The sequence below is a fragment of the Bombina bombina genome, chromosome 6 (assembly GCF_027579735.1).
Source record: "Bombina bombina isolate aBomBom1 chromosome 6, aBomBom1.pri, whole genome shotgun sequence".
Lineage (NCBI taxonomy): Eukaryota > Metazoa > Chordata > Amphibia > Anura > Bombinatoridae > Bombina > Bombina bombina.
Window position 1 is genome coordinate 737,651,122 of NC_069504.1, and position 21,683 is coordinate 737,672,804.

Consider the following 21,683-nt stretch of genomic DNA (forward strand, 5'->3'; position numbering starts at 1 on the left):
ACACGGACATAGTCCTGGCCTTTCTCAGATCTCACGGATGGAAAGTGAACGTGGAAAAGAGTTCTCTATCTCCGTCAACAAGGGTTCCCTTCTTGGGAACAATAATAGACTCCTTAGAAATGAGGATATTTCTGACAGAGGCCAGAAAAACAAAGCTTCTAGACTCTTGTCGGATACTTCATTCCGTTCCTCTTCCTTCCATAGCTCAATGCATGGAAGTGATCGGGTTGATGGTAGCGGCAATGGACATAGTTCCTTTTGCGCGCATTCATCTAAGACCATTACAACTGTGCATGCTCAGTCAGTGGAATGGGGATTATTCAGACTTGTCTCCGAAGATACAAGTAAATCAGAGGACCAGAGACTCACTCCGTTGGTGGCTGTCCCTGGACAACCTGTCACAAGGGATGACATTCCGCAGACCAGAGTGGGTCATTGTCACGACCGACGCCAGTCTGATGGGCTGGGGCGCGGTCTGGGGATCCCTGAAAGCTCAGGGTCTTTGGTCTCGGGAAGAATCTCTTCTACCGATAAATATTCTGGAACTGAGAGCGATATTCAATGCTCTCAAGGCTTGGCCTCAGCTAGCGAGGGCCAAGTTCATACGGTTTCAATCAGACAACATGACAACTGTTGCGTACATCAACCATCAGGGGGGAACAAGGAGTTCCCTAGCGATGGAAGAAGTGACCAAAATCATTCTATGGGCGGAGTCTCACTCCTGCCACCTGTCCGCTATCCACATCCCAGGAGTGGAAAATTGGGAAGCGGATTTTCTGAGTCGTCAGACATTGCATCCGGGGGAGTGGGAACTCCATCCGGAAATCTTTGCCCAAGTCACTCAGCTGTGGGGCATTCCAGACATGGATCTGATGGCCTCTCGTCAGAACTTCAAAGTTCCTTGCTACGGGTCCAGATCCAGGGATCCCAAGGCGGCTCTAGTGGATGCACTAGTAGCACCTTGGACCTTCAAACTAGCTTATGTGTTCCCGCCGTTTCCTCTCATCCCCAGGCTGGTAGCCAGGATCAATCAGGAGAGGGCGTCGGTGATCTTGATAGCTCCTGCGTGGCCACGCAGGACTTGGTATGCAGATCTGGTGAATATGTCATCGGCTCCACCTTGGAAGCTACCTTTGAGACGAGACCTTCTTGTTCAGGGTCCGTTCGAACATCCGAACCTGGTTTCACTCCAGCTGACTGCTTGGAGATTGAACGCTTGATCTTATCGAAGCGAGGGTTCTCAGATTCTGTTATCGATACTCTTGTTCAGGCCAGAAAGCCTGTAACTAGAAAGATTTACCACAAAATTTGGAAAATATATATCTGTTGGTGTGAATCTAAAGGATTCCCTTGGGACAAGGTTAAGATTCCTAAGATTCTATCCTTCCTTCAAGAAGGATTGGAAAAAGGATTATCTGCAAGTTCCCTGAAGGGACAGATTTCTGCCTTGTCTGTGTTACTTCACAAAAAGCTGGCAGCTGTGCCAGATGTTCAAGCCTTTGTTCAGGCTCTGGTTAGAATTAAGCCTGTTTACAAACCTTTGACTCCTCCTTGGAGTCTCAATTTAGTTCTTTCAGTTCTTCAGGGGGTTCCGTTTGAACCCTTACATTCCGTTGATATTAAGTTATTATCTTGGAAAGTTTTGTTTTTAGTTGCAATTTCTTCTGCTAGAAGAGTTTCAGAATTATCTGCTCTGCAGTGTTCTCCTCCTTATCTGGTGTTCCATGCAGATAAGGTGGTTTTACGTACTAAACCTGGTTTTCTTCCAAAAGTTGTTTCTAACAAAAACATTAACCAGGAGATTATCGTACCTTCTCTGTGTCCGAAACCAGTTTCAAAGAAGGAACGTTTGTTGCACAATTTGGATGTTGTTCGCGCTCTAAAATTCTATTTAGAAGCTACAAAGGATTTTAGACAAACATCTTCCTTGTTTGTTGTTTATTCCGGTAAAAGGAGAGGTCAAAAAGCAACTTCTACCTCTCTCTCTTTTTGGATTAAAAGCATCATCAGATTGGCTTACGAGACTGCCGGACGGCAGCCTCCCGAAAGAATCACAGCTCATTCCATTAGGGCTGTGGCTTCCACATGGGCCTTCAAGAACGAGGCTTCTGTTGATCAGATATGTAGGGCAGCGACTTGGTCTTCACTGCACACTTTTACCAAATTTTACAAGTTTGATACTTTTGCTTCTTCTGAGGCTATTTTTGGGAGAAAGGTTTTGCAAACCGTGGTGCCTTCCATTTAGGTGACCTGATTTGCTCCCTCCCTTCATCCGTGTCCTAAAGCTTTGGTATTGGTTCCCACAAGTAAGGATGACGCCGTGGACCGGACACACCTATGTTGGAGAAAACAGAATTTATGTTTACCTGATAAATTACTTTCTCCAACGGTGTGTCCGGTCCACGGCCCGCCCTGGTTTTTTTAATCAGGTCTGATAATTTGTTTTCTTTAACTACAGTCACCACGGTACCATATGGTTTCTCCTATGCAAATATTCCTCCTTAACGTCGGTCGAATGACTGGGGTAGGCGGAGCCTAGGAGGGATCATGTGACCAGCTTTGCTGGGCTCTTTGCCATTTCCTGTTGGGGAAGAGAATATCCCACAAGTAAGGATGACGCCGTGGACCGGACACACCGTTGGAGAAAGTAATTTATCAGGTAAACATAAATTCTGTTTTTATGTGCACTAATACCCAGGGGTCAGCAACCTTGGCACCCCAGATGTTTTGGAACTACAATTCCCATGATGCTTAGACAGCCTAAAGGGTGTCTCAGCATCATGGGAAATGTAGTTCCAAAACATCTGGGGTGCCAAGGTTGCTGACCATTAGAAGACCTCATACTGACAGTTCGTCACATTGTGAGTTTGCCTAATCTGTGCACCTGAGTTTGTGGAGAAAGCTCATATACCATTTATAAAATGTACTCATCCTGAATATATTATATAATCTCTTGATCTAGTGAAACTCCCATCTTTTTTTTCTCCATTCCTGTCTCTAAAGATAATCAGCCTCTTTCTCTGTGTACCACTTTGAGGTGTATTCAGACTAAATTGTGTATGTTGGGCTCTTTTTTACAAATGAAACTATATGTTATCAACAATGAGCAAGGCTGGAAGCACGTTGACGTTATTATACAGCCAGTTCATTACTTGGGATATTTTCGGTTTATTTCTTCATTGTTGGTACTGTGGATTACTTTTTTTGTTTGTTTAATTATTTAATTACCTTCCTAATTGATTTCTTGTTTTCAGGACATAATTACTGAGTGTATATTCTTAAGCTGCATAATCTTCTTTAAAGGTTTTCTTCATAGCGTGGGGTAAACTTCGGCAGCGGTATTAATGTCTTAATCTTCTGTCATTTAACCTGAAAATGTTTGTTGTGGGGATGTTCTAATTCATTGTTTATCACTTAATTAATCCTGTTAATATTGGTGTCTGGCCTCCTCCTTGTGTGGCAAAAAGCATCACATGGAAGCGCTGCCAGGTCACCTTGTAGGAGACGATCTGCATTCTCTATAAACTGAGCAATGTTTGAACAATAAAAATTAATCAAATTGCACCATTTTTTTTTAATTAAAGGAACATGAAACCCAAAATTTAATTTTAAACAACTGTCCAATTTGCTTCTATTAACACGTTTGCTTCATTCTCTTGCTATCTTTTGTTGAAGGAGCAGCAATGTGCTAGTGGAAGCCAGCTGAACACATTTTGTGAACCAATCACAACAGGCATATATGTACAGCCACCAATAAACATCCAGCTCCCAATAATGCATTGCTTCTCCTGAGGCTACCTCGGTATGCTTTTCAACAAAGGATACAGTGAGTATAAAGTAAATTAGATAATATAAGTCAATTGGAAAGTTGTTTTAAATGGCATGTTCTATCTGAATGGTGAAAGTTTAAGTTTGACCTTACTGTCCTTGTTAATCCATTGGCCACCTGAGTCATTAAAATATTTTTGATCTGCTGTGTCATATGTTGATAATTATGTTCCCTGCTAAGTAGTTGTCCTTCCACTTTGTTTTTATGAATATCACCCGTGTAGTTTCAGTGGAAGTGCTCAGATTCTATTGGCTGCAGATACTCTCCTCTTACTGTGTGTAAATCTGATGGATATTGTGGAATCAAATGATTAATCTACTTTCTTCTGCTTTTTTTTCTCCTTCTTTCTTTTCTGGTCATCACTGTCTCTCTATGATCTCTCTCTTCTCTTGGTCTTAATGCTTGCAAATACCCAACTTGGTCTTTACTTTTCTTTTTTTTTTTTTTTAATTATCAATTCCCTTTTTCCTTTTTGTTTTTTAAATGTATTGTGTCTCTGGTCCTTTCTCTTTGCTCCCTTTTCTGCTGTCTTCCTGTTACTCCCTTTCTGTGTTTGTCCACCATCCTCCTTGCTGGTGTCTCTTTTCCATATCTACCCCTTTCTTCTCATGGCTGCTCAGTATGGGGTTATGGCATCCTGTGTGTTACGGTCATCTCTCTCTGCTCCCTCCTGGGGGCTGGTGTGGTCCCCTTCATGAAGAAAGCCTGTTACAAACGTCTACTCCTCTTCTTCATTGCCCTCGCCATTGGGACACTTTATTCCAACGCCCTTTTTCAACTCATCCCCGAGGTATGGGGAGCATGCTTGGGTATTAAAATGTATTCACTACACACACACATACACATATTTATATATATATATACTGTGTGTGTATGTGTGTATATATATGTATGTGTGTATGTGTATATATGTGTGTGTGTATGTGTATATATGTGTGTGTATATGTGTGTATATATATATATATATATATATATATATATATATTGTGACCAGTCCTGCTTGTGGATCATGTTATAGGGCCATTATATAAAAAAAACACATAGAAGTACTGCTCTGCTGCTAGTCTGTAGCAGAAACTGCAGCTGACCCTATCAGCAGCACTAGTTACACAGCTAGGTCGAGACTCTAGCACTATTGATTGGGTCAGCAGCAATTTTTGCTCGGGACCAGCAGTGCTCTGTGAGTCCTAAGCAGTACTTCTACTGTTTGTTTAACCCCTTTGCGGGAGTTAAACACACAGAGATGCAGGGTCACTTACACGCTCTAACAAATTAGAGCATGTAATTTTTCTCTTTAAGTGTGTGCTTGTTGCATTTATGAGTTATTACATTTGCTTTTTCATATAAATAGAACATTATACACACAATATGTATTTAATACCATTAACTTAACTTGTCACAGGCTTTTGGTTTTAATCCACTGGAGGACTCCTATGTCTCCACATCAGCAGTTGTATTTGGGGGATTCTACCTTTTCTTCTTCACAGAGAAGGTCCTGAAGATGATACTCAAGCAAAAGCACGAGGTATGGATTCACCTAACCAAAATCCTTTTTAGTTTCCATTTGAACCAAATTGTTTAACAGGGATACTTTATATAATTAAAGGGACACTGAACCCAATTTTTTTCTTTCATGATTCAGATAGAGCATGACATTTTAAGCAACTTTCTAATTTACTCCTATTATCAATTTTTCTTCGTTCTCTTGATATCTTTATTTTAAAAGCAGGAATGTAAATCTTAGCAGCCAGCCCATTTTTAGGTTCAGCACCATGGATAGCGCTTGTTTATTGGAGGCTTACATTTACCCACCAATAAGCAAGCATAACCCAGGTTCTCAACCAAAAATGGGCCGGCTCCAATGCAACACATTCCGGCTTTTTAAATAAAGATAGCAAGAGAACGAAGAAAGATTGATAATAGGAGTAAATTAGAAAGTTGCTTTAAATTGCATGCTCTATCTGAATCATGAAAGTAAAAATTTGGGTTTAGTGTCCCTTTTAAATATTGTTTTCTGATTGGCTTAAAAATATTGGGGTCACAGGGATGCTAGTTCACTTGGTCATTGGATCATAGGATCCTTAAAAGGCACCCTGTATGATAATACAGACATATATACATGTACAGAAAGGCCCATTGTAGCTGGGAGGACAGGGGACAGTAGACAGTCAAGTTAGTGCTTTGCCTCTACGTTGACTGCAGGATCATGGACTTTTATAATCTGATGAATCTGTAAGTTGACAGTTCTTGGCTGTATGTATTTTAGGGTTAGCGATAACAATATGTCTTACCAATGTACCCTACAGCATGGGCACAGTCACTACACTGCAGACACCAGTAAACGTGATGCTGAGGAGGGCGTGACAGAAAAGCTGCAGAATGGTGACTTGGATCACATGATACCACCTCCTGGCAGCAGCATATCTGACCTACGATCGCACCATGGCGATGAGAAAGTTGTAGTGGGGTCCCTCGCTGTTCAGGTTAGTCTGCATCACTTATTGAATACTGGACCGCTGACCATGTATGTATTTATCACACCCTTGGTCAATTATTCATGAAATAATTCTATAGTTTCACATTCCCCTTGGTATATATAGACTGTTGATTTGAAATTTTAGTCACAACAAAGGATTTAATAGTACCAGTCAAGCTTCTAACTCCCTTCTAAGTTTTTTAACTTTAGATTAAAAGGGCCTAGATAGCTATAAAATAAATTGCAATACATCAGTACAGGAAGAATTTAGTGCAGAAGGGAGAGAAATCTAATTTCTTTCCAATGGCATGGAGACTCCATGAATCTATTCAATTACTAGTGGGAATTCAACTCCTGGCCACCAGGTGGAGGCAAAGAACACCCCAGCAAAGCTTCAAGTATCCTCCCACTACCCACAATCCCCAGTCATTCTTTGCCTGTGTAACATTGTAGGTGATGTGCGAAGAAGGTGTCTGAAGAAATCAAGTTGTTTATCCTTTAATGGGTACTTTTTCCTGCAAGCAAAGATTGGGGTTATGCTGTGTCCATGTAATTCTCTTTAGTAAGGGTAATGGTGGCTTTTAGCAGTTGGAAGACGGCGAGGTGGTCTTTGCTTACCTTCCAACATTTTTGCTACCCCTATATAGAAAACCAGGGTTGGTTACTCTGTTTTTTCTTTATCTACAATCTATGTCAGTGAGGATTCTGTCACACCTGTTTGCTGTACCTGCCCTACAGCGGATCCACAGGTAAGTGCTTTTTTTTTTTTTTTTTTTTTTTTTTTTTTTTTTTTTTTTTAATTAAATACTTTTTTTTTTTTTTTTTTTTTTTTTTTTTATTTATTTTTTATTGAGGAATTATACAAAATACAAGTCTCACATAGTCATACAGGAGATAAATCTTACTCATACAACAGACATTGTATTAGGAATGTTAATAAGATGCATTAACTTAAATCCTCTTTTTAGTCCCTTTACATAAAGGTTAAGACCACTTTTGGATCTTTGATATTGATAAAGAAAACAAAGAGGGAATAGGGAATGGAAAGACCAAAGCCAAATTTGGGAATGTGACGTGGGATATATAGTGTATTGATCTCTGCTCTTATACAGAACACAAGGTGGGGTGGGGACCTATAAACCTGGTTAGTAGAGGTTTTAAGACTTAAAGGCAGCAGAGCAAATATAAAATCTTAATGGTGTTGGAGTATGGGAATTATAAATCTTATATGGGAGTAGAATTAATTGCCAGCCCCTAATGCATTGCTGAACAGATAAATTCTAAACGATACAGACATAACAATTAATCTTCATATTCTTCAGAGCTTAGGTTGGTACATTTTTACAGTCCCCATGTAGCAGTTTGTATGTGGTTAAACTCTATTAATTAATGTTCCTATAGCACAGTTAGAAACAAGACTTTTCCTCCTTCCCCGTAGCCCCGGCCGCTGGCCACAAGAGAGGAGGCTACCACATTACTGGGTAGACACATGTAATTCAAAACTGTATGTTGGGAAGTGTCGCATCTATATCATGTATAGCCTAGTAAGTAGATGCAGCGAGTATCAATGAAGCCTAAAGGTCATTATCCCACTTATTGCTTTACTCCCATGTTTTTAACCAGAACAGAAGATATAATGTTAACTATAATACATTTAACAAGACACCGACAATAATTGCCAACAGTACCCTTCCCACATTAACATAGCCTGTTTCTTTTAATTAGTGGTAGGGGAAGCATTTCGTGAAAACATTGTCAACCCCAGGATTTAGCCCTCAGGAAGTGCTGAATCTTACTCGTGCTGTAAGCGTCTCTGTGAAAAGAGTTAATATAGCAGGCTTTTAGCAAGAATGATATGACGTCTAAGTCTGCTATAGTCCCTTCTACCGAGCTCGTGAACCACTTGTCATTCTTTCCCAAGGGAAGAGCCTCAAGGTGATAGGTTTTGTTAGTGAATAAAGTGTCCAGCTCATTGTTGCAAAGCAGGGAACCTTCATGTTGTTTATTCTTGGCAGTCCGGGAGTACACCCCCGCCTCCAGTCCCGCCATGCGTGCTGCTAAATATTTTCCCATCTTTAAAAATTCTCTTTGTGTATCGGCATATATCTTGTTGGTCGTGGTATTTACAGGATGCCCTTTGTCTGGAACAGCTGTTAAATCACTATAAGAGGCTTCCTTTGTTGAGTCGCCTTGTTTTGAAACGAGTAACATCTCAGGGTTGATCACATAATAAAGAGGTTCTGATTTCTGCGTGTTTATGTCTATGCCCATCTCCTCTGTGGACTTTATCACTGTGTCTGCAGTGCCGATCCGGTTGATCAGGAAGTCATATGGAGCACTGTCTATAAGTCGCTGACATAGTTTTTCAAATCTGGACATGATGCACTCCATGCTGTCTTTTAGATCTGGTTGCGTTGCGGTAGCCATTTTAGGTGCAGAGATTACACGGATTCTAGTTGTTTCTCCTTAATTAATCGTAGCTCCGCTGCCAATATCCCCTCTTGCTGTAAAGTTATATGCAGAGAATCTGAGCAATTCTGGCAATGGCGGGAACCCTCGATTGCTCGAGGGGGGTGACGCTGCCTATGTGTGAGCCGCCGCTCTAGGCCTTCTTATCCGATGCCGGGCTCCGACTTCACTTATACAGTGCAATCCTTCGGTATGTAAGACTCCGCTGGGCAGTGAAGTCTTATAGATTAAAATTTATGTTTTTGCTCTGTTAAATCCCTCTTGTAATCGGCGGATTAGGAGTGTTCAGATGGAGCTCAGGAAAAATGCGACCATACGAGATCGCTGTTCGGACACGCCCCCCCACAGGTAAGTGCTTTTACCTTCTAGGTGAGAAGGATGCAGCACTTAGAAGTTCCTTGATTTAAAAGAAAGAAAAAAAAAAGATACTTAGAGAACAAGGTGGATCCTTATGGGACTGAATATCCCTTTTTAAAGGTTGGGGATTTATTGGGCAGCAGTTCAGGGCACTGTTCTGTCATGTGAAGGCTTTTTTTTATTTTGTCTATGGGGATTTGTTGCACAAGTTTACCTTTTATTTAGTTTGGGTAATATCTATTTAAGAGAGTTATTGGACTGCACCTTACTTTTGAATTTGTGATCATGTGACCGCTCTGCTACTTCCTGAGTGCTGAACAGTTTGTTTCTAGCCGGCTGTTTGGAAGCCAGATTTTCAAGGAGAAAGACTGGATTTTCTAGCATTAGATCGTTTTTCCTGCCTGTCGTTTCTCTCTGATGTTTGCAGCTTTCTAGGATCTGCAGTTTGAACAGGATTTATCTGCTGGTGTGGATTAGATTTCTGGTTACCGGTTGGGTGAGTCTCCCCAGCATGGCTGGGCTGTTTTTAAAAATTATTTATCTATGCTTAGAATTTTATTTTATTTTTTTATATTCAATTTAGAGTATACTGGAAATAAAGGGCTATTTTATTTTAAGGTGACCATTTTTTTCAAATTTAGAACCAGGACATTTAAAATGGCTCAGCCAGCATGAGTAATAGTCGCTGTCGTAGAATATAAATTGAAAAAATATTGCGGAGTATGCTTATCTTTTTTTTGTGAAAGAATACAATAAAATGTACTTCTATTATTTATATTATGAAAGTAATTTTTGCAACAAAAAAAAAACAACAAATATTTGATATGGGTAGATTAGTACCTCATTGTATACTTAGGATTCTGGGATCCAAGTAATAAAGAAACAAATGTAGCAGTAAAACAAAATGGTTTTATTAAAAAATGGTATACAAGTACTTAATCTACATTCCTAATTTTGCTTCTTATATTTTTTGTGAAGAGTGGAATGATTTTAATAATAATTTGTTTTCTTGGATGTTTTTATAAAATTCCATGCAAGTTTGGTTAAAATTATATTTAGTAATTTGCAAACATTTCAAAGTTTCAACATGTAATTGAGTTTTATCAAAGGACCACATATTGTTCAAAGAAAAAAGATGTATACAATAAATAAACAATTATTACAAACTTTGTCGGATGTCGGTCTTGGTCCGAGGGGGCAAAGTCACTGGTCCAGGATAGAGGGGGGCAAAGACGCCAGTCCTAGTCCAAAGGGTCGAAAGCGTTGATCCTGGTCCAAGGGGGCAAAGTCATTGGGTTCTGTCGAAGCAGCGAGGTGCAGCGTTAAAACAGCTGAGCAAAAAGCTTGAGTAACCAAGAGAGCGCAGAACTCTGAGGGCCAGTGTCACGGTCCAAAGACGCTAGATCACTGGTGCCTGTCGTGCTGTGGAGGGTCTTTTATAGTCTGAAGCTTACACCGAATTGGTCGATTTTGGTGGGCTCTGTGTGATCATATCATTGAGTTCCCACGGTCGGGCTGTATGTAATGCGCAGAAGTATTATCGAAGAGTTGCTATAATATTGTCAGGATGCCAGGAATCAGACTGAGGCAAGAAGTGCAAAAATAATCACACCTTTATTAATAGCAAAAAATAATAAAAAGTCCACAAAACAAATAATAAGCCAGGAATGAAAACCAGAGCTGGTAGTCAGACGAGCAGAGTCAGGAGCCAAAGCCAGGGATCAGGAACCAGGAGGGATGTCAGACAGCCAGGTAATACACAGGAGCTCTCACAAACAGGTCTGAGACAACGCAAGGGCAAAGCATACTGAACAGAGACCCTTTAAATAATAAGTGATGACATCACAATTCTGAGACTGCAGGAAATGAGCAGCATCACACAGTATGCACCAGAGTCAGCAAGAGAGGTGAGTAAAATGGCTGCCAGCAGCATATGGCAAACAAAAGAGGGAAAAAACCCTGACAAATATAGTTAGAGTGCGTGTGCTGAATGCCGAGTATTGCCGAGATCCAACCACGAGAACCATTGTGTAAAATAAAAATAAAACTAGGATAAATTAATAAAATTGATTTAAGGCTGGTTTATCAAGGATTAATGTATTCAATCTTTTGATAAATAAATATGTTTTGATTTTGTAGTCCTAAAAACTGTACTGGTTACATCTCATGACAAACCAGACCAATGTCCAAAAAAACAGTACTTACGTATGGTCACTTTATTTTATTTACTATGGAAGCCGATCCCAAGCTTTCTCTGTCATTTGATAAATGTCTTTATTGTGCAGATGCTCAGGTTATACCTCCTGTGCAATTTTGTTCCCCTTGCCTTAATAAGGTTTTATTATCTAAGGATTCCTTAGATAAAGGATTCCTTATCTGAGCCTTCTCTTTCTCAGGATAATGCTGTTCAGGGGTTGTCTCAGCCTTCTCTCAACATGTCCCAGTCTTTGACAGATTCACATGCAGTACCCTGCGGTTCCTCTGTCAGTCTCTGGGAGTGTTTGTTTTGCCTAAAGGTTTTTCTGCGCAGTTGACTTATGCAGTTTCTGCAGCCCTAAGTGCTTTACCTAGTTCTGGTAAAGGGAAGAGAAAATCTAAGAACATTTCTATGGGTTCTGATTCCGCCAAGACTGATTTGGTTAGTCTTTCTCAGTTATCTAGCGGAGATCATTCCTCTGCAGCTTCTGAGGACGAGATCTCTGATTCAGAATCTGCAGTTCCTAGATAGATTCTGAGGAGGTTAATTTTACATTTAAACTGGAGCATCTCCGTTTACTTTTGAAGGACTACTTGACCTACTTTGGATGACTGAAACTGTTGCAGAGGCTCCTTAAAAGGCTAATAAAATGAATAGTTTTTGAAGGCAAATCTGTGGTGGTTTTTCCTGTTCCAGATTGCATGTCTGACATTATATCTCAGGAATGGGAGAAGTGGGGTGTTCCATTCTCTTGTAAGGTGTATCCAGTCCACGGATTCATCCATTACTTGTGGGATATTCTCCTTCCCAACAGGAAGCTGCAAGAGGATCACCCACAGCAGAGCTGTCTATATAGCTCCTCCCCTAACTGCCACCTCCAGTCATTCTCTTGCAGCTCTCAACAAGGGAAGTAGCTAGAGATATGTGGTGACTTAGTGTAGTTTATCTTCAATCAAAAGTTTGTTATTTTTAAATGGTACCGGCGTTGTACTGTTTTTACCTCAGGCAAAAATTAGAAGAAGAGTTTTGTCTGAGGTTTTTGATGATCTTAGCAGGTTGTAACTAAGATCCACTGCTGTTCTCACACATAACTGAAGAGTATGGGAAAACGTCAGCTGGGGGAACGGCCTGCAGAATTAACTACCCTGAGGTATGTTAAGTATATTTCTTTCTAGAGAGATGATAAGAAGTCTAGAAAATGCTGACAGTGCCTGATATATTTAAGGTAAGCCTGATTGCAGTGATTTAATAAACGACTGGCATCATGCTTGCAGTAAAGGGTAATATTCATGTTACTTGCTCTTATGGCTTAGTATGTTAAACGTTTACAGGATTTATAAAGAACATTTTTTACTAAGGGTGATAAATCTTTATTTGGGGCCTAGTTTTCCACATGGCTGTTATTTTACTCCTTGGAGTAGTTTTTTAAGGCCCTCTGACTTTGAGTGCATGGTGGGAGGGGCCTATTTTCACGCTCTAATTGCGCAGTAGTTTTTACATTCTGAGACATCCAGCTTCCCTGAAGGAGTCCCCTGACATATTGGACCTCTGTAAAGGGTTTTTGTGACTACAAAAGTCGTTTTATGGGAAGGTAGGAGCCACAGTAGAGCTGTGGCAGTTTGCTTGTGACTGTTATAACGGTTTTACTGTTTTTTTGCTTCGTTTTTGAGCCTGAGGGGTTAATCATCCATTTGCAAGTGGGTGCAATACTATTTTAGTCTAGTATATACACTGTAAAAATTTCATAGCGTTAACTGCTTTTTTCACTGTTTTGCAGTTTTTGTGTTTGTTTTTTTCCCTTAAAGGCACAGTACCGTTTTTTATATTCTGCTTTTTCACATTAAAGTGTTTTCAAAGCTTGCTGGTCTCATTACTAGTCTGTTAAACATGTCTGACATAGAGGAAACTCCTTGTTCATTATGTTTAGAAGCCATTGTGCCTCTTAGAATGTGTACCAAATGCACTGATCTTACTATAAGTTATAAAGACGATATTCTGGCTTTAAAAGATTTATCACCAGAGGAAATTGACAAGGGGGAAGTTATGCCGACTAACTCTCCCCCCGTGTCAGAACCTATAACTCCCGCTCAAGGGACGCCAAGTACATCTAGCGCGCCCATAGCGTTTACCTTACAAGACATGGCGGCAGTTATGAATCATACCCTTACAGAGGTATTGTCCAAACTGCCAGGGTTACAAGGAAAGCGAGACAGCTCTGGGGCTAGAAAAAATACAGAGCTCTCTGACGCTTTAGTAGCTATGTCTGATATACCCTCACAATGTGCAGAAGCTGAGGCAGGAGAGCTTCTATCTGTGGGTGATTTTTATGACTCAGGGAAGACACTTCAACCTGATCCTGATATGTCTACATTTAAATTTAAGCTTGAACACCTCCGCGTGTTGCTCAGGGAGGTTTTAGCAACTCTGGATGACTGTGACGCCATTATAGTCCCAGAGAAATTGTGTAGATTGGATAAATACTATGCAGTGCCTGTTTACACTGATGTTTTTCCATTACCTAAGAGGTTTTCAGAAATTATTACTAAGGAATGGGATAGACCAGGTGTACCGTTCTCTCCCCCTCCTGTTTTTAAAAAGATGTTTCCCATAGTTGCCGCTACACGGGACTTGTGGCAAACGGTCCCTAAGGTGGAGGGAGCAGTCTCTACCCTAGCTAAGCGTACAACTATCCCCATCGAGGACAGTTGTGCTTTCCTAGATCCTTAAAGGACCAGTCAATACAGTAGATTTGCATAATCAACAAATGCATGATAAGAAGACAATGCAATAGCACTTAGTCTGAACTTCAAATGAGAAGTAGATTTTTGTTAAATAAATTGCAAAGTTATGTCTATTTCCACTCCCCCTGTACCATGTGACAGCCACCAGCCAATCACAAATGCATATACGTACATGCTGTGAATTCTTGCACATGCTCAGTAGGAGTTGGTGACTCAAAAAGTGTAAATATAAAAAGACTGTGCACATTTTGTTAATTGAAGTAAATTGGAATGTTGTTTAAAATTGCATGCTGTATCAGAATCTTGAAGTTTAATTTTGACTTGAGTGTCCCTTTAAGAAAATGTTTATTCAACAAAGTTTTATTCTCCAGCCCCTTGCATGCATTGCCCCTGTCACTGCTGCTGCGGCCTTCTGGTTTGAGTCTCTAGAAGAGGCTCTACAGGTAGAAACCCCATTGGATGATATCCTTGACAAGATTAAAGCTCTTAAGCTAGCCTATTCATTTGTTTCTGACGCCGTTGTTCATTTAACCAAACTAACGGCTAAGAACTCAGGTTTTGCTATTCAGGCGCGTAGGGCGCTATGACTTAAATCCTGGTCAGCTGACGTTACTTCAAAGTCTAAGCTTCTCAACATTCCCTTCAAGGGCAGACCCTATTCGGGCCTGGACTGAAGGAGATCATTTCTGATATTACTGGAGGAAAAGGTCACGCCCTTCCTCAGGATAGGTCCAACAAATTAAGGACCAAACAGACTAATTTTCGTGCTTTTCGAAACTTCAAGAGTGGCGCAGCTTCAACTTCCTCTAATACAAAACAAGAGGGAAATTTTGCCCAGTCCAAGCCGGTCTGGAGACCTAACCAGGCTTGGAACAAAGGAAAGCATGCCAAAAAACCTGCTGCTGCCTCTAAGACAGCATGAAAGATCAGCCCCCGATCCTGTAACGGATCTAGTAGGGGGCAGACTTTCTCTCTTCGCCCAGGCTTGGGCAAGAGATGTCCAGTATCCCATGGCGTTGGAAATTGTGTCCCAGGGATATCTTCTGGACTTCAAAGCTTCTTCCCCAAAAGGAAGATTTCATCTCTCACAATTATCTGCAAACCAGATAAAGAGAGAGGCATTCTTACATTGTGTTCAAGACCTCCTAGTTATGGGAGTGATCCACCCAGTTCCAAAGGAGGAACAGGGGCAAGGCTTCTATTCAAATCTGTTTGTAGTTCCCAAGAAAGAGGGAACCTTCAGACCAATCTTAGATCTCAAGATCCTAAACAAATTTCTCAGGGTCCCATCCTTCAAGATGGAGACTATTCGAACCATCCTACCTATGATCCAGGAGGGTCAATATATGACTACCGTGGACTTAAAGGATGCTTATCTTTACATTCCGATACACAGAGATCATCATCGGTTTCTCAGGTTCGCCTTCCTAGACAGGCATTACCAGTTTGTGGTTCTTCCCTTCGGGTTAGCCACGGCACCAAGAATCTTTACAAAGGTTCTAGGGTCCCTTTATGGCGGTTCTAAGGTCGCGGGGCATCGCGGTAGCCCCTTACCTAGACAACATTCTGATTCAGGTGTCTACTCTTCAAATCGCCAAGTCCCATACGGACATTGTTCTGGCCTTTCTGAGGTCTCATGGGTGGAAAGTGAACGAAGAAAAGAGTTCTCTATCCCCTCTCACAAGAGTTTCCTTCCTAGGGACTCTGATAGATTCTGTAGAAATGAAGATTTACCTGACAGAGGCCAGGTTGTCAAAACTTCTAAATTCCTGCCGTGTACTTTATTGTACTTCTCGCCCTTCAGTGGCTCAGTGTATGGAAGTAATCGGCTTAATGGTAGCGGCAATGGACATAGTGCCGTTTGCCCGCCTACATCTCAGACCGCTGCAACTTTGCATGCTCAGTCATTGGAATGGGGATTACACAGATTTGTCCCCTCTACTAAATCTGGATCAAGAGACCAGTGATTCTCTTCTCTGGTGGCTATCTCGGGTCCATCTGTCCAAGTGTATGACCTTCCGCAGACCAGATTGGACAATAGTAACGACAGATGCCAGCCTTTTTGGGCTGGGGTGCAGTCTGGAACTCCCTGAAGGCTCAGGGCTCGTGGACTCAGGAGGAGGCACTTCTTCCGATAAACATTCTGGAACTAAGAGCGATATTCAATGCTCTTCAGGCTTGGCCTCAGCTTGCTGCGGTCAGGTTCATCAGATTTCAGTCGGACAATATCACGACTGTAGCCTACATCAACCATCAAGGGGGAACAAGGAGTTCCCTAGCAATGTTGGAGGTTTCAAAAATAATTCTATGGGCAGAGGTTCACTCTTGCCTTCTATCAGCTATCCATATCCCAGGAGTAGAGAACTGGGAAGCGGATTTTCTAAGTCGACAGACTTTTCATCCGGGGGAGTGGGAACTCCATCCGGAGGTGTTTGCACAGTTGATTCAACTTTGGGGCAAACCAGAACTGGATCTCATGGCGTCTCGTCAGAACGCCAAGCTTCCTTGTTACGGATCCAGGTCCAGGGATCCCAAGGCAGCACTGATAGATGCTCTAGCAGCGCCTTGGTCCTTCAACCTGGCTTATGTGTTTCCACCGTTTCCTCTGCTTCCTCGTCTGATTGCCAAGATCAAGCAGGAGAGAGCTTCGGTGATTTTGATAGCACCTGCGTGGCCACGCAGGACTTGGTATGCAGATCTGGTGGACATGTCATCCTTTCCACCATGGACTCTGCCGCTGAGGCAGGACCTTCTACTTCAGGGTCCTTTCAATCATCCAAATCTAATTTCTCTGCGTCTGACTGCTTGGAGATTGAACGCTTGATTTTATCAAAGCGTGGTTTCTCCGAGTCGGTCATTGATACCTTAATATAGGGTCGAAAGCCTGTCACCAGGAAAATCTATCATAAGATATGGTGTAAATATCTTCATTGGTGTGAATCCAAGGGTTACTCATGGAGTAAAGTCAAGATTCCTAGGATATTATCTTTTCTCCAAGAAGGATTGGAGAAGGGATTGTCAGCTAGTTCCTTAAAAGGACAGATTTCTGCTCTGTCTATTCTTTTGCACAAGCGTCTGGCGGATGTTCCAGACGTTCAGGAGTTTTGTCAGGCTTTAGTTAGAATCAAGCCTGTGTTTAAACCCGTTGCTCCACCATGGAGTTTAAATTTAGTTTTTTAGGTTCTTCAAGGGGTTCCGTTTGGACCTCTGCATTCCATAGGTATCAAGCTTTTATCTTGTAAAGTTCTGTTTTTGGTAGCTATCTCTTTGGCTCGAAGAGTTTCAGAGTTATCTTCCTTACAGTGTGATTCCCCTTATCTGATCTTCCATGCAGATAAGGTAGTTTTGCGTACCAAACCTGGGGTTCTTCCTAAGGTGATATCTAATAAGAATATCAATCAGGAGATTGTTGTTCCGTCACTGTGTCCTAACCCTTCTTCAAAGAAGGAACGTCTTTTACACAATCTTGACGTGGTTCGTGCCTTAAAGTTTTATTTACAAGCTTCTAAGGATTTCCGTCAAACATCTGCATTGATTGTTGTCTACTCTGGACAGAGGAGAGGCCAAAGGGCTTCAGCGACTTCTCTTTCTTTTTGATTAAGAAGTATAATCCGCTTAGTTTATGAGACTGCTGGCCAGCAGCCTCCTAAAAGAATTACAGCTCATTCCACTAGAGCGATGGCTTCCACATGAGCTTTTAAAAATGAGGCTTCTGTTGAACAGATTTGTAAGGCGGCGACTTGGTCTTCGCTTCATACTTTTTCTAAATTCTACAAATTTGATACTTTTGCTTCTTCGGAGGCTGTTTTTGGGAGAAAGGTCTTACAGGCAGTGGTGCCTTCCGTTTAAGCGCCTACCTTGTCCCTCCCTTCATCCGTGTCCTATAGCTTTGGTATTAGTATCCCACAAGTAATGGATGAATCCGTGGACTGGATACACCTTACAAGAGAAAACAAAATTGATGCTTACCTGATAAATTTATTTCTCTTATGGTGTATCCAGTCCACGGCCTGCCCTGTCATTTTAAGGCAGGTGTTTTTTATTTTTAAACTACAGTCACCACTGCACCCTATAGTTTCTCCTTTCTCTTGCTTGTCTTCAGTCGAATGACTGGAGGTGGCAGTTAGGGGAGGAGCTATATAGATAGCTCTGCTGTGGGTGATCCTCTTGCAGCTTCCTGTTGGGAAGGAGAATATCCCACAAGTAATGGATGAATACGTGGACTGGATACACCACAAGAGAAATAAATTTATCAGGTAAGCATAAATTTTGTTTTTAACCCGTCTCCTGTGTTTAAAAAGATGTTTCCGGTGGCTGATTCAGTGCGAGATCTGTGGTGCAGTGTTCCTAGAGTAGAGGGCGCTATATCTACCTTAGCCAGAAGAACTACTATTCCTCTCGAGGATAGTTCCTCTTTTAGAGACCCTATGGATAAGAAACTGGAGGGTTATGTAAGAAAGATATTTCTTCATTAGGGTTTGTAGTGGCAACCAGTTGCTAGTATTGCGACAATTGCTAGTGCAGCTTCTTATTGGTGTGACTCTTTGTCTTATCTAATTTCATAGGAGACTACTATAAGAGGAGATCCAGAATAGGATCTAGGCTCTAAAGGTGGCTAATACTTTTATCTGTGATGCCAGTATGCAAGTTGTCAGGCTGGGAGCCAAGATTTCTAGTTTTGCGATACTAGCCCGCAGAGCCCTTTGGATAAAGTCTTGGTCTGCAGATGTGACTTCTAAATCCAAGCTTCTGTCTCTACCTTTTAAGGGTAAGACTTTATTTGGTCCTGGTCTGGCAGAGATCATTTCCACGGTTACTGGTGGAAAGGGAGTTTTTTTTTTTACCACAGGATAAGAAGAATAGACCCAAGAGTCGTCAGACTTCTAATTTTCATTCCTTTCGTAACTTTAAGGGACAGAGATCTTCCTCGTCTTCTAAATCTGAGCAAACCAAGACTTCTTGGAGAGCTAGCCAGCCCTGGAACAAGGGTAAGCAATCCAGAAAGCCTTCCGCTGAGCCTAAATCAGCATGATCCAGTTCTGTATCAGGTAGGGGGCAGGCTTTCCTTTTTTTCAGCAGGCTTGGATTCCTATTATCAAGATTATCTGTAAACCAGGTAAAGAGAGAGGCCTTCTTAAACTGCGTAAGGTATTTGACCTCTCTGGGAGTGATTATCCCAGTTCCTCTAGCAGAACAGGGGGAGAGATTTTATTCAAATCTTTTTGTAGTTCCCAAAAAGGAAGGAACTTTTCGACCCATTCTAGACTTAGTCTCTCAACAAGTTTCTCTAGGTCTCGTCCTTCAAAATGGAGACTATTAGTTATATTCTCCCTCTAGTTTAGGAGGGTCGGTTTATGACCATTATAGACCTAAAGGATGTGTATGTGCCTATCCACAGGGAACATTTCAAGTTCCTGAGGTTCACTTTTTTGGATTAACATTTCCAATTTGTAGCCCTGCCTATCGGCCTTGCCACTGTTCCTCAAATCTTTACAAAGGTTCTAGGGGCTCTTTTGGTTGTAGCCAGATCTCTAGGGATTGCGGTGGCTCCTTACCTGGACGATATCTTGGTCCAGGCACCATCTTTTCAGTTAGCAAGATCCCATACAAATTCTCTGTTAGCTATTCTCCGCTCTCACGGGTGGATGGTGAATCTAGGGAAAAGTTCCTTGGTGCCAAGTACCAGGGTATGTTTTCTAGGGACAATCATAGATTTAGTATCTATGAAGATTTTTTTGACGGAGGTCAGAAATTTAAGCTTCTGGAGGCCTGTCGTTCTCTTCAGTCCTCTGTTCGTCCATCGGTGGCTGTATGCATGGAAGTAATTGGTCTCATGGTGGCATCCATGGACATTATTTCGTTTGCTCGCTTCCATCTGAGACCTCTACAGTTATGTATCCTCAATTAATGGAACAGAGACCACTCAGATCTTTTTGAGGATAGTTTTAGACTCTCAGACAAGGATGTCTCTGTCTTGGTGGATCTCCCAGGACCATTTGTCTAAGGGCACTTGTTTCCTGAGACCTTCTTCTGAGTCTCCTTTCCTGTGACTTGTTTCCTGAGACGTTCTTCTGAGTCTCCTTTCCTGAGACTTGTTTCCTGAGACCTTCTTCTAAGACCACGGATGCCAGCCTGTTAGGCTGGGGAGCAGTTTGAGGGTCCCTTAGAGCTCAGGGACTTTGGACTAAGCAGGAATCTGCCCTCCCTATAAATATCCTATAATTGAGAGCAATTCTCAATGTTTTATCAGCTTGGCCTCAACTGAGTTTAGTCCGGTTTATCAGATTTCAATCGGACATCATCTCTTCGGTGGAATATATCAACCACCAAGGAACAACTCAGAGCTTGTTAGCTATGAAGGAGGTGACTTGCATTCTTCAGTGGGCAGAGTCTCACAATTGTCATCTCTTTGATATTCATATCCCAGGGGTGGACAACTGGGAAGCAGATTATCTGAGCAGGCAGACGTTTCATCCAGAGGAATGGGCTCTCAATCTGGGAGTTTTCTCTATGTTAACCCTCAAGTGGGGAGTTCTGGATCTGATGGCATCTCGTCTAAACGCCAAGCTTCCAAGATACGGAGCAAGATCAAGAAATCCTCAAGCAGCTCTGGTAGACGCCCTGGCAGTGCCATGGGATTTCGGTCTAATTTATCTGTTCCTCCGGTTGCCCTTCTTCCTTGGGTGATAGGACCACCGAAGCCTGCTCCTGTTTGATACGAGCTAATAGCTCCAGCGTGGTCTTGCAGAACTTGGTTTGGGGACCTAGTAAGGATGTTGTCATTTCCCCATGGAAATTGCCTCTGAGGAAGGATCTTCTACTTCCCCGTATTCTGTCCTTTCTTCAGGAGAGCCTGGAGAAGGGTTTCATTCAGTACTCTAATGGGTCAGATTTCGGCTCTGTCGATTCTTCTGCAGAAGCATCTGGCAATTATGCCAGATTTTCCGGCTTTGGTTACAATCAGGCCTGTGTTTGGGTCAATTGCTCCTCCTTGGAGTCTTAATCTGGTTCTTAAAGTTCTCCAGCAGGCTCCATTTGAGCCTATGCATTCTGTTGATATCAGGTTATTGTCCTGGAAGGTTTTGTTTTTGCTGGCAATTTTCTCTGCCCGTAGAGTTTCTGAGCTTACGGCTCTACAGTGTGATTCTCCTTATCTTATTCTTCATGTGGATAAGGCGGTTCTCCTTACTAAATTAGGGTTTTCTTCCTAAGGTGGTCTCGGAATGCAATATTAACCAAGAAATTGTTATTTTTTTTTCATTTTGTCCTAATCCTTCCTCTAAGAAGGAGCGGTTATTGCACAATCTGGATGTTGTGCGTGCTTTAAGATTCTATTTACGGGATGCGAAAGATTTTCGTCAATCTTCTGCTCTTTTTGTTATGTTTTCTGGCAAACGGAGAGGTCAGAAGGCCACTTCTTCAACTCTCTCCTTCTGGTTGAGAAGTGTTATTCGATTGGCTTATGAGACAGCTGGACAGCAGCCCCCAGATAAAATTATGGCTCACTCCACTGTTTAGGTTAACCTGTCTTGTGTATCCCTCCCTTCCATTCTGTGGACCCTAGCTTTGGTATTGGTTCCCACTAGTAATTGAATGCATTTGTGGACTCTCCAT

The 21,683-nt window shown here is 41.8% G+C and overlaps 1 protein-coding gene across 3 annotated transcripts in view; it reads left to right on the forward strand.

Moving 5' to 3' along the window:
* The window catches only part of SLC39A14 (solute carrier family 39 member 14), a 102,839-nt gene that overhangs the window by 35,193 nt on the left and 45,963 nt on the right, over window positions 1-21,683 (forward strand). For 2 of the 3 annotated variants that reach the window (XM_053717967.1, XM_053717966.1), the window contains exons 4-6: window positions 4,450-4,619; window positions 5,232-5,354; window positions 6,136-6,312. In XM_053717967.1, the coding sequence (XP_053573942.1) occupies window positions 4,450-4,619; window positions 5,232-5,354; window positions 6,136-6,312 (470 nt within the window). The remainder of the gene's footprint in view (window positions 1-4,449; window positions 4,620-5,231; window positions 5,355-6,135; window positions 6,313-21,683) is intronic. The other variant, XM_053717964.1, reaches the window with a different exon arrangement.